The sequence below is a fragment of the Pithys albifrons genome, chromosome 12, assembly GCF_047495875.1.
Source record: "Pithys albifrons albifrons isolate INPA30051 chromosome 12, PitAlb_v1, whole genome shotgun sequence".
Taxonomy (NCBI): Eukaryota; Metazoa; Chordata; class Aves; order Passeriformes; family Thamnophilidae; genus Pithys; species Pithys albifrons.
Window position 1 is genome coordinate 17,329,729 of NC_092469.1, and position 13,524 is coordinate 17,343,252.

Consider the following 13,524-nt stretch of genomic DNA (forward strand, 5'->3'; position numbering starts at 1 on the left):
TTAAAGCAGTGGTTTGGGCAGGTGGTTAGTTTGCACAGACTAGAATAGTCACACTGGCTGTATTTCTGGGTGAAGTGTTGGTGCAGGTGAGCGTATTCAAATAGTCCTACTATCAATATGATTATCATTTGTACCAGGACAGTGCCTTGGATCAAACAAGAACAGGTCACCCTTGTACCACATCCCCTGGGAACTCCTGGAAACAGACAGTTCCTGCAGTGAAAAGTTTACATCTAAACCAAGCTGTCCTTTCCTAATTTGGTTTGCAAATATTTTTTATTATTATTTTTATTGCAGTTCCACACAGATTTACAGGTATGAGTAGATCTGGCTTTATTTCAGGGTAAATGCCTGTGTCACTCATCACTTGCAGTATGTGGTGTACAAAAGCTGTGTGAGAACCACCTGTAATGTTTAGTGCACAATGACCAGTCAGTTTGTTTAAGTTCAGGAGGTAAGTGATTAACAGGGCTATGAGATACTGACAATCTGAACCTCTATAAAAGAGATTTTTGTCTTCCTATTGGTTGTCTTACTCATGTCATTAAATGAGTGGCCTTCTTCTAACCTTTGCCAAGTTGTATAATCCTGCATCGTTGTGTTGTTCTATCAACTGGTACTTGGGAGTACTATGGACACTTCCTTGAGTTTTATAAATAATTTTGATGCTGGCATGCAACACAAGTAACTCCCAAATTTGCTAGCAATTGATAGGTTAAAAAAATCTTCCCTCTGAAAGTGTTTAGGCAGCAATACTCCTGTCAAATACACGCCTATTTCAACACAACAGCTCTGTAACAACACACGTGATGGACATGCTCACTGCAATTGTGGTCCAGCTGGTCATGTATTGTCTTTGACAGCAACCACTACAAAAGGTTTTATGGCAAAGGCTCCCAAACCTTTCCAGTAGCAGCTCTTCTCTCCAGCAGACAATCTGTGTGACTCGTGATGCGAACAGATCAGATGAAAGAACCTTCTCCGGGGCAGGCTGGTGACACTGCTGGCAACTGCTGGCACCTCTCTTGGCATAGTGACCTTTCTGAGAACTTGCAGTAAAAGACGCCACCTGAAACCCATCATGGGCACACACTGATCAGGTCATCCCTTTTACTAAACTCCTTCAATTAGAGGCAAGCTTAAATTTTGAAGTATGAAGGTTTATACTTTCTCTGAATATTTTGAGAGCATCAAGTAAAACAGCCCTGTAAATTCCTTCTGAATTCTGGACCTTGGTAATACTCACTGTGATGAGTCCCACAGTTCAATGGCATGTGCATGCATTATATAAAATGAATTATTTTTGTTGGTCTACATCTGGTTGTGCCCATGAGATAATAGGAAAGTTCTACCACTGAGAAATTAAATTGCCAAGAAAAAAACAAGTATTGATCATTTCTCTGGGCATGGCATCCATGTTGCACACAGCATGCCTGAGCCATTAGGCAGTTTGGAGGGCTTAGAAGGGACTTAATTTTTTAATTTATTCTTTTTTTTGGTAAACAATTGTTCTGCTTTGTGGACAACCAGAGGATGCTCCACATCCTTGTCAGCACAGGCTGAGGGGGTGCTGCTCTTCCTGAGCTTCTAAGGACTGGTGTATTGGGGAGCACAGGTGTTCCCAGTCCCCCCATAAAGCCAGAGCAAAGGGAACACCAGTGGCTGCACAGGAGCTTAAAGCAGAGTGAGAGTGCTCCAAACTCAACCTGACTGAGGAGAAGAAGCAAACGGGGGTGGGAGGGGTGGTGGTGCTGTGATTTTAGGTCATCCTTCCCCTGCGCTTGGTGAGGTCACACCTCGAGTGCTGCATCCACTGCTGGGCCCCTCAGTTCAGGAAGGACATTGAGGGGCTGGAGTGGGTCCAGAGAAGGGTCTGGAGCACAAGTGCGGTGAGAAGCAGTGAGGGAGCTGGGAGTGTTTGGTCTGGAGAAAAGAAACCTCAGGTGTGACCTTGTCACTCTCTGTGACTCCCTGAGAGGAGTTTGTAGCCAGGCTGGGGTCGGGCTCTGCTCCCAGAGGGCCGGACACAGCCCCAGGCTGCGACAGAGCAGGTTCAGGTTGGACATCAGGAGGAATTTCTTACAGAACGGGTGATGAGAGACCGAAACTCCCAGGGGAGTGGCGGACCCACCATGCTCGGACGCGCTCAAGGAACACCTGGACGCGGCACTCAGTGCCACAGTCAGTCTGACACGGTGCTGGGTGACAGGCGGGACCCGATGCCCGCAGAGGTCTCTCCCAGCCGCGGTGCCCCTGCGGGTCCGTGCGGGTCGCGGAGCTCCCGCTGCCGGCGCTGCCCTCGGCGGCACCGCGGCCATTGACGTCAGCGGGTGCCACGTGACGGCGGCGGAGCCAATCGGCGGCGGCCGCAGCCGCTCCGGGCGCGGGGCCGTGTCGGCAGCGCCGCCGCTCCCGCTCCCGCGCCGCCTCCTCCTCCTCCTTCTCCTCCGCCTCCGCCTCCTCCTCCCGCGGCGGCGGCGCGTGGGGACCCGCATACACCGACCCGCACACACTCACACACACACGCTCCCGCACCCCCGGGCGCGCACCCGCACCCACATACATGCACGCGCGCCGCCGCACGCTACCGCGCACACGCCCCGGGGGGAAGGAAGGAGCCGCGGCCGGACGCCCCGCAGCCCCCGCCGCCGGGAGCGCCCCGCACCGCCACCGCCACTGCCGGCTTTTGTCCGCCGCCCCCGCGGGAGCCGACCCTGCGCCCGCCCGGCAGCATGGACGCGGCGCTGTGACCCGCCGGGGGCGGATTGGGAAGTTTGAATAAGGATTTTATCGCTTCCCTTTTTCCCCCTTCTCCCCCTCGGTGCGGCTCGGTCCCTGCCCCCATCCTCCCCGACAGGTTTTTGTTGTTTTTTTTTCTTCTCTTCATTTTTTTTAAATCCGCCGCGTGGGGTTGGATTTTTTATTATTATTATTATTTGTATTTTTATTTTATTTGGGTGTGCTCGTCTGTGCCGCCCGTAGGAAGCGGCGGCCGAGCGCGCCCCCCGAGCCGGCCCGCGGGGCTGTGCCATGGATCGCGGCGGCGGCTCCGGCGGGGGCAGCGACCGCAGGCAGCCCGAGGAGAGCAAGCCGCTGCTGGGCGAGATGTCCGCTCCCGAGGGGAATAAAATGGGTGCCGCGCCGTGCCGGAGAGCGCTGCTCCACTGCAACGGCATGAGGTACAAGCTGCTGCAGGAGGGGGACATCCAGGTGTGTGTCATCAGGCACCCCCGGACGTTTCTCAGCAAGATCCTAACCTCCAAGTTCCTGCGGCGGTGGGAGCCGCACCACTTGACCCTGGCGGACAACAGCGTCGCCTCGGCCACGGTAAGAGCCTGCCCGGCAGCGGAGCGGCCGCGGGGCATCCGCGGGGTGCGGCGGATCCGCGGGATGCGGGGGATGCCCGCGGGATGCGGGAGATGCCCGTGCGCCGCGGCCCCCGCGCTGCCCGACCTGCCGGGGACCCCCGAGTGGCGAGCGGGTCCCGGCTCCACTGGGTCCCGGTTCCTTTCGGTCCCAGCTCCCCTCGGTCCTGGCTCCACTGGGTCCCGGAATGCCGGCGGAAAATCCCGAAAGGCTTCCCCCCCACTCTTTCTTTGTAATCTTACGGATATTTAATTCTGCAGTTTCGGTGCGTTTATTCTCTTCCCCGAGCGAGACTATTATTATTGTTTTTATTGTTTTTTTTTTCCTCCTCTTTTTATTGAAAAAACCTAACCTCCCTTCCCAACATGACCGACGTACAGTCGCCACACCGAGCCCTTTCTATCTGAAACCAAAGTCGGGAGATACCTGCCGGTACCTCGGCCAGGTTGGGGGGGAGGATGCTGTTAAATTGGAGAGCGAAGGCTCGGGCTGTGCGCGGTCTTTGCTGTGGTTCAGGCCTGCTCGGGGGGCTCTGGTTTGGCCGTCACATCCCCTGCCCAGACACAGCCGGTGTGATTGGAAAATATGGAGATTCCTTCAGGGTTTTCTTCCTGCTGGAAAATGATGCAAGATTGAAATGCGAGGTGGTGGTATCAGCGTTACAGAAGGTGTACGATAGACGGATGTGGTCTTGAAAAATAAGATTTTTGTTTCCATGTGCAACTTAAAATTTTATGGCCAATATTATTTGAACATTTGTGTGGTATGTGATGCGATTACACCCATATTTTGTGTAATAGCGATTAACACAGCTCACAAAACATGCTTCACACTGATCTTTAATCATTCAGTACTTGGATCGTGTATTTTTTGATTTATATGTAAATGCCTCATTTTTCTCAATGGCTTCATTCTGGCCTTCCTATAGGACATTCCTGAAACGAGAGAGTGGATTGGCTTTTGTGTGGATTCCTGTTAATGGTGTAATTCAGTGGGTTTCGTCCAGCCTGTGCTGTGCTCCCAGGTTGGATTATTTCACACTTTGGTACAGACACAGAGTGTGTAAATGTCTCTCCTACATCCTGCTCTGCTGTGAAGGATTCAGAGCAGGGGTTCGGTGGGAGATACTTTAACCTTCAGGCAGGCCAACTGCCTGCTCTCACACAGCTCTTTTTTGAGCCATAATGACATCTCTCCTTACCGTTTCCACGGGGCTCTCGAGGATGTCTCCAAGGGAATATTTTTCTTTCTGTGATAGAACTGCTGTCTAAAGGGAGAAGGAAGACTTGATGGAGCATTGCTGGAGAAACCCTCTAAAAGACATGAGCACAAGGAGTTTTTGCAGCTCTTCATTTTGTTAAGATACAATCAGTGTGGAAGGGGGAGCTGAATATCAGTGGAGATGAGGCATTTTCCTGGCAGTATCCATAGCAGGTTGTTTCTGGGCAGAGAAGGAGACCAGCAGAGAGAGGCATGATCATGCTTCAGATGTTGATCTCTGCAATGTGGCAATGCCAGGCATGAAGTTGTATTTGTGCAGGAGGCGTCAAACTGTGCTCACTGGCAAAGCTGTCACCAAAGAGACCATCTCTGAAAAGTCCTGTGGGGTTGTGCTTTAATTAATGTCAAAGTGTTCTCATTCCTAATTATTTTATGTATATAAATAGCAAGAAGACACTAAAACATTGTACGTACCATTGCAGGCTCCATTTTGTTGAGCAAAGCTCTTTGTGCTTGGTCTTGTGCCTTATCATTTTTTTTCAGTGCTAACTCACCAAGTAAATACTGTTGTTCACAGAAATATCTGTGCTTTTCAAGTAGTGTCTTTGGTTTCCAGGGAGTAATTGAGGCACAAGGATAAGATCTACATTCACTTGTTGCCTGACTGTATGGGTAGGGTATCTTACAGGTTGTATGATATCTGCATTTTATTCTCTTTTTTTTCGAACTGGGAAGATGTGATTTAAGGAAAACCTGTGGAAGTTTAACCCCCACCCCCTATTGAAATGGGGTACAGACACAATGCCAAAACCTCCTCAAACTGGGTAGATATTTGAATGTAACTACTTTGGTTTTTAAGAGCCGTAGGAAAATACCCCTTCTGCCTATTGAAAGTGAGCGTTGGGAGCACTCAACAGCTTTGATAACAAGGTCATTTTTACACATGGGGCTTTCCACAGGCAGGGTGCTTTATGAGCAGCCAGTAATTAATCTTCACATCATCCCTTTGCAAATCCTCTGGCATGACGAGTTTTACTGCATTCTATATAACATGAATAAAATTGAACAGGAAAATAACATCACTTTGTTTTGCATTTGAAAGTAAAAGTTGTAATGACAGCTAAATCCAGATCTGGCAAATTATGTCCCTGACTACAGTGGGTAAGTTATTTGTTGATTCTAGGCACTTTATATCCTTTTTATTGTCACTTGAGACACATATTTGAATTAAAATCTTCTCCCCACAAGCTCTTACTTGTCAATCCCTGGGCTGAAATATAGGAGTTAGTATTAGTTTGTGTATGGATTATTCATCTGTAGTTTATTCCACAAGTAGACACATTATGTGCCCACATATGTAAGTCTGAATAATAAGACCCTGTCTACATTTTTAAATTTCTTTTTGTGAGAGATAACTGGTTTTGTTGTTTATTTAGGCAGCTACATGTTTTGTGCTGACAGGATAGTTTTCAGTGGAAGAAGCACTATGCATAAAGGCAGTGGAACAACTGTTAGGCCATCTTATTTTAGCAAAATTTAGGGAGCAAAAAATAATGTTGTCTACAAAGTGCATTTTCTGGCATTATCACAAGTGGCTGTTTCAATTAAAATAAGTCCATAGTAATAAAAAAAAATCATTGTATTCTGAATTGGTATATGCACTCAGTTAACAAATGGACTTGTGGAGAGTCCCATGACTGAAGGTGTTGGGATTTTATCTGATTTATGTGTTGTTTCCCTTGTTTGTTTCCTGTTCTTATTTCTCCAAGAATTGATTAAATATGGTACAGTTTCACCATTCCAGTTTCACTTGCATCATGTCCAGGTTTTCATTCTTGTTAAGGGGTTTTTGGAGAAAGTGAATACAGATCTGTAGCTTCTTTTTTTTTTCTCTTTATTATTTTGTTTTGTTTTATTACTGTAAATGCTGAAGCCTCAGTAGGAAGTTTTGATACTTAGAAACTTTGTTTGTCAGACAGCAGCTTGCCTGGGGATGAATCTGACTTTCTCCCCCATGGGAAGAATAATGTTTATTTTATAAACACCTACCAAACTCAAATGTAGCACCCTTGCTAATTTTTTTTCCACCAGGAGCTCTGCCCTTGCACAGCTTGAAGGACAGTGATAGTAAAAATAAAGACAGAAATAAAAGCCAATTTAATATTTCTTTTGTGGTTTTTTTGGGAGGGTGGTGGGGTGAAAAATAACCCTATGGTGTCTTCAGCAGAAATGTTAAAATTTAATTTTCAACAGTTTAAACATAGGTGTCATGACTGAACTTCTGTGTCTTTCATATCCTTCTGCATTGTCCCTTTTGTGTCTCTGCCCTCCTTTTTTTCTTTTATTTTTTCTCGTGCATCAACTGGGATGAGATGTTGAGGACAATGAGTTTTAAAGTCCTGGGTTGCAAGGAAGGCTTGTGATACATATGTATGTGCAGCAGACAGGGAAAGAATAAATAAGTGATTCATATTGGCTGGCTAGGGATGACCTCTCTAGTTCCCATCTGGGAAGATAAGACATTACTGAAACCCTGAAGTTATTCATTAATATCCCTCAAGGAGGTGAAAGCTTTGGCTTTTCATGCCTGTTTCATTGCCTTGGCAGGTAAGTTGAGTGTAATGTAAATGTTTTGCTTGAAGCTGGTGACAATCCTGAAAAGACCTGAGTTTCTTTTAATTTTTTTTCTGTGCAGAAAGGATGTGTGAGGACAATAGTTTATTGACAGACTGGCTAATCGGAAATGCATTTGAAACAATGTAAGTGGATTAGGGAACTGCATTTGTATTTTTTTCTAGAGACAAGAACATACCCAATTAATATTAAATGAGGCAGGGCAGTATGATCTATTTCAAATAGGAGAAGTGGAGTAGAAAATTGTCTTCTGATTGTTTTTCAAAATTCAACAATTCTGCTACTCCTTGGGTTTCAGCATGCTATTACATGTTTTTCCTTCCTTATTTTGGTAAAGGTAGAGCAAAAATTCCTATCAAGCTGGACTCATTGTTTATGTTAGCACAGGTTCCCATTAGTTAGAAAAACATACCTTTAAAAATTAAATTTCCCTTGAAAAACAATTAGCTCAAGTGGGAAGTATTATGCAGAGCTCAGAAATTTCAAAACAATCTTACAAGAATAATTTTTATGAAAGTTACATGGAAAAGGAATATTGTAGCATTGTCAAGGTTGCAAGTAGAATGAGTGTGAATTTGCTGTACTACTACTACTGCTAATAATAATAGTTAAACAGTGTGTTGAATAAACTAAGTGCTGCCCTTAAGTCCTGCACTCTTGATGAGGCTCCACCTATTTAGCCCACCAAGCCAAATGAGCTTGGTGGGCCTGCCATCATTATTTAAGGAAGTATGAATACATAAATAGCAAAGCAGTTTAAGATAATTTTTAAATCTGTTATAACAATACAATGCTAAATTACTATTTATGTTTAATATTTCCTATTGTTTACTGTTGGAGATGATTGCTTTCACTTGATGAGAAGTGGTACCTCCAGGTTTCAGGTGTACCTGGTTTAGCCTGTACTGGGTTACCCTGTTGTTGACTACCAGGTGTTTTGTTCAGGGGCATCAGAAAGGGCATCGAGTCTCACGATCTGCAGAAACCCCAGGACAGTTTAGAATTCTCTGCAAACTGAGAACAAATTGCTCCATGTTACCTGTACAGTTGAAACTGAGGTTCTGTCTCAGAAGTGAATTCAGGCATGTACCTACATTACCAAAACCCAGATTTTTCTGAACACTTGGTGATTTAGTGGAATATTGCTCTGCTGTGACAAAACTTTTTTTATTGCTGTATTAGTTGGTAGCATGACATATGAAAACCTAAAATGATACTTCTTTAAAGTTGTTTAATGCCTATCAAACATACCTTTGCATATATAGTTCCTGCAGTGGTTAAAGAACATATTTATAGGTCAGGAGTGCTAAGGTATGTGTTTATATGTCACAGAGCTTATATAAAATATGAAAACAGAAGCTATATTCATTGGCAGAGTGAAAGCTCTCAAGGCTATTAGTGTTAACACCCAGCCAGTAAATTTTACATGTTCAGGAACATAAATAAAAGGGATACTCAGAAATACTTGTGCCTCATTTTTCGTTTTGGCCGGGGAGTAAAGATGTGGTGCTCGTCACTATGTGGTGGTAATAGTCCCCCTGGGAAGCCTTGGAAATTGCCTTTGGTCCTCAGTGGGACCTGATCCTGCCTGAGAACAGAGCCTGGAGGAGCTCAGCACCCCTCACAGGGCTGGGCCTTTGTGGAGCTGTGAGATAATTTTTTTTTTGTGGTAGTGGATTATTGTAGCTAGTGATGTTCATGGAAGAGTCTGATAGATCATATGTGTTGGGGTGTAGCCCTTCTAGGAAAGGAGGTGCTGCCCATGGAAGCTGTGGCTGCCCCATCCCTGGAAGTGTTCAGGGCCAGGTTGGATGGGACTTGGAGCAGCCTGGGATAGTGGGAGGTGTCCCTGCCCATGGCAGGGGGTGGAATGAGGTGATCCTTAAAAGTCCCTTCCAGCCCAAACCATTTCACAATTCTGTGGAACTTGGAAAGGACATTTGGTTTTTCAGAAGTGAAAGGCTACTCTGAGAGTCCTGTCTGCATCCATGGTCCAGTTAGCAAGGTTAGGTTTGCCTTTTTTAGCAGGAGTGGGAGAACAGAGGCTGAAGCCTTGGTCCCATCAAAATCATTGACAGAACTGTGTCCACTGAGGGACTTTTTGGGGAAGAAAAGGGTGGTAGGTTTAGTAAATAGAAAGGAGTGTGTGTTTGTTTTTTTTTAATGTTCAATTTATTGCATGTAATTTGTTTGTACTTTTGAAGTTCATTAGTAACAGGTGAGTTCAACATGATACAATAAAAAGGCTTCCCTCATTTCCTTCTATGTTAGTAAGTATGGCTGGCATAATAGGGTTTTACTCATCTCCCCACATGGGATTTATGAGAGAAGAGACCTACCTCAAATAGTTCAAACCCTTTGGAGTCCTTAGGAGTAATTAGATTGTGGGTTGCATGGGTAGATTGTGGCTTGTTTGTTAGTGTTTTGAGCAGTGTTAGTTGCATCAGTTTTGTTCTGTGTGTGTTTATAGATACCTAGGCTGAATTCCACAAACAGTCACGTGTTTGAAGATGATTGATGCTTGAGCATGTATAATCCATTCAGAGAGCCTGTGCATGTATGTGCACTCAGTAAAATAACTTTTTTTGCACATCTGCTGATGCAGTGTCATTGGCAGCAGTGCTGGCTGAGGCAGCCTGGCCTGTGCCATTCTCTGTGCCATGCCCTGTCAATCTTTTGTGTGCACTGAGCAGTTTGCAGGGTCAGGTTGAGGAAATCTGACTGGGGAACCCTTTCTCTGCTTGAACCTTTTGCAGATTTGTTGTCTTTTAACTGGATCAGAGAGCTGATGTGTTTCAGTGTATAGTCCTCCAGAGTGTTGAGGAAGAAGAGAGCGGGAAACATGGTAGGCTGGAATTGCTGCCAAAAAAAATGTATTATTAAATCATTGCGTAAAATTTTCCTGTTTTGCACAATATTTAAGAATGCAGGGACAACACCAGGAAAGGGAAAAGACAATTGAAAAGCATACATTATAGCTGATCACGTCAGTGGTGAGTGAAGTTTTAGGGCTTGTGGTTGTGGAAGAAAACATGAAGAAGTCAGAACCAGATGCTAATTAAAAGGCCTTCACTTCATTGGCTTAAAAAGTAGGAGAATTTAATAATACTCTTTAGGTTTTGGAGGAGGGGAATCTTGTTCCAGGATTTGTTGTTACCAGCACTGGCATTTCCAGTACTTAAAGTGATTTGTTGACTTTGCCCCTTGGGCTGTCCCATGACTGATGGGACAGGGCCAATAGAGTGGGGAACGCAAAAGCAGGTAACAATGCCAGCTCACAGACTTTGGTGTCCAGGGCATGAGTTTATGGTGAAGACAATTTTCTTCTACTTTGATTTGAGTTTTCAGCACATTTTTAGGTAATTTTAAGTCTTTTTCCTTTTTTCTTTTTTTTTTTTTGAGAAACTTGTAAAAAAAGGCATCTGTTTTTCCTGGATTTGAGAGTTTCTGCTAGATGTGTGCCATTACTACTTGAGCTCAAGAAACTCGTCAAGTTGCAATGACTTAAATCTGAACTGGAAGTACACTTGGTCACGTACATTCTTGGTCTCGCTCTGCTGAAATCAGGAGGGTAATTTGAGGAGAGGGATTACCATTCATTGCCTGTAATGTGAATGGCAGGATGTGCTGTTGAGAAAGCCAGGAGGGTTCTGCAAGAGATCACTGTGCAGGTTGGCTGCTGGCTGGGGGAGGTGGCTGACTCCACTCAGCCTTGTGCAGCTCTTGACAAAACACAGCCACAATTCCTCCCTCTGCTTGGCAGAGCTGGAGGTGCTGAGCACTGGCAGGAGTGGCTTTCCCCAAAACAAGAGGATTGCTGGAAATTTCCCTTTTAGACAGAACCAGTATGGAAGCTGTTGCTATTTCACCCATTTTATCTTGACATTGATATGACACTGTCCTGGTGGAAAGTGAGTTTTGTGATATTATTTTATTCTATGGGGAAAACCTTCCCATTCAGAATTCTCGGGAAGGTCCTGCCTGCCATTGCTCTGCTCTGAGGGGCACGTGCCAGCTCCCTCCTGTCTCTCTTCCCTAGGCAAGAGTTTTACTAAGTAAAAAAAATGCTGCTTGCTGCAAGTTGATCTCTTTTTCCCCATTTAGTCTTGAAATTTGCTGCAGTTCTGCGGTTCTGGCTGAAGTTTGGATGAGGGTGGATCCTCCCCATGGGCACCTACCCGCAGGTCCTTGAAGGTGCAGGGAGATGGTGCTGCTGCTTCTTCTCTTGTCTTGTTTGGTATTTGCACCTCTGGCCATTTTCACTTTCGAGGCAGTAGCAAAGTGAGGTTTAAACTGGGGTGTAAGGCTTTTCTGGGTCCTTTGAGCCTCTTTCTCTGCTCAGAATTACCACTTGTGTCAGGGGTAATATCTCCTGCAGTTTCCAAAATGTGCTACAGTTTCCCTAAAGTTCTTGTTCTTGTGAATGAGGGATTGCATGTTTTTCTCATTGAATGGAAAATTTAAAAGGAATAATTGCTTTCATTGATGAAAAGAGTAATAACCAGGGCTTCAAAAAAGAGGACTAAAAAATGAATATCCAGTGCTTCTCAAACTCCAGGCTGCTAATTCCTTGATATTGAGAATGAGGATGTTGAATGCTGGGCACTATCACTAAAGGACTTTTTCTTCTTGGATTTTCAATGCTTAAAGAAACACTGAATAAAATAAAATCATTTTCTCCTTTTGAAAAATTTAAAACTAAAAGCTTAAAGCACACGGAAATGGATTTAGGTTTTGTAAGATTGTATTTTCAAAGATGCCACATGTGGTACAATAAATGTTGCCTGAAGAAAGCTGAGATGAGCTAAATCAGAAGGGGTTGTGGAGAATAGATAATTGTATTCCCAAATAGAATTATTTTATATTTCTATTTTACATAATATTTTTCATAGCCCTGAAGAGAAACTGTTTGCAAGTGAGAATTAGAAATAATATATTTTTCTTAGAAATAAGGTATGTGTATTCTCAAGTACACAGATGTCTGTGCATATTTTATGAATGAGATTTCCGGTGCTGTTAACCCAAAGGTAAGGCAAGAATTTTGTAAACAAAGAAGTCTCCTCATTCTTTATTTATGCATAGACAATTAACATTAACTGAGCTCCATTAGGTAATTGCATGTGCAGATTGACAGTCTGGATAATGTTTAAAAGAAAGCCCTTTCTTCCCCCTAAACGTCCTGAAGGTGCCCCACGGTGTGTTCCCAGGTACATTTCAAACAATACAGAGCAGATATTGCTCACTGGTAAAGATGTGATATTGCTGATTTTTCCCCCTCCCAGTCTTTGTCTGTTTTGGCTATTTAAATATAAGATTGGGATTGGCAGGTGTCTCTTAGCATGTCTGGTTCCTGTTGCAATGGGATTCTGTTATGCCATGGAGTTTTTTGTTTGCTGCTGTAATACAATTACTGTGTATTGTGAGCAGGCTGTGCTTTTGCTCTGTCTGGAATAAAACTGAATGAGTTGGTTATCCATTTTCAGGGATGGGCATTACTAATAGTAAAGGAGAAACTGCTTAAAAAATGTTTCTGAAACTAGCCAAGTGAACTCCAACTTTTTAATCAAAATATAAGTGTACGTAGGCCTTTTCTATAAATATGAATATCAGTTTGACCCTCTCTAAACTAAAAAGAAGAGAGATTGTTTTTGGCCTCCGAAACAAAATTATTATTTGAATGACAGTGTAATGTCTTCATTCTACATGTCCTTGGGGTTCAACTTCACTGTGCTTCAATCATCTCAAAGTGCTTAATGGTCAGTGTTTTTATACATGGAGAAAACAGAGACAAATAAATGCAGATCAGCCTTTTCAGACATGTCTTCTACTGTTGGTTCATGCTTAGTTTGCAGTGCCTTCACATCTGTGGTTCACTCTGGAAAGTCTGAGGTTGGACACACAGGATCAGTCATACCTTGGCCTAATGTTCATGATAAATCACTGGTGGGAGCTGGAGCAGAAATGAAGTTTCCTTGCTTTGTCTGCCAAGGCTGCATCTTCCCTCCTGCTTTTGATGGCTATTCATTTCCTTAATGGTTGTAAATATCATTAAAAATTGGTGGAAGTGTGTGGGAGTGACTGACAGCAGAATGTGGCCCAGAGTGTTGTGCTCTTCTTGCTACCCTTCAATCTTCTGCAGAGCAAATACCTGTCAGGAAGCAGGTGCCAGTCAGTGCCAGTCTCTCGCGTTCTGCAGCGTGTGTGCTTTGTGTATCCTCCTCATAGTCACTCCTGACAACCCACCACTTTGCTTTTGCTTCAGAGGCTGTTAAGATATTGAATTCAGAGAAAAGAGTAAGTCAG

At 44.3% G+C, this 13,524-nt stretch overlaps 1 protein-coding gene across 1 annotated transcript in view; it reads left to right on the top strand.

Moving 5' to 3' along the window:
- The first annotated feature begins 2,447 nt into the window (after positions 1-2,447).
- CMIP (c-Maf inducing protein) overlaps positions 2,448-13,524 on the top strand; it is a 132,318-nt gene continuing 121,241 nt past the window's right edge. Inside the window, exon 1 of the mRNA XM_071567234.1 lies at positions 2,448-3,327. Coding sequence (XP_071423335.1) covers positions 3,031-3,327 — 297 coding nt within the window. The 5' untranslated portion in view covers positions 2,448-3,030. The remainder of the gene's footprint in view (positions 3,328-13,524) is intronic.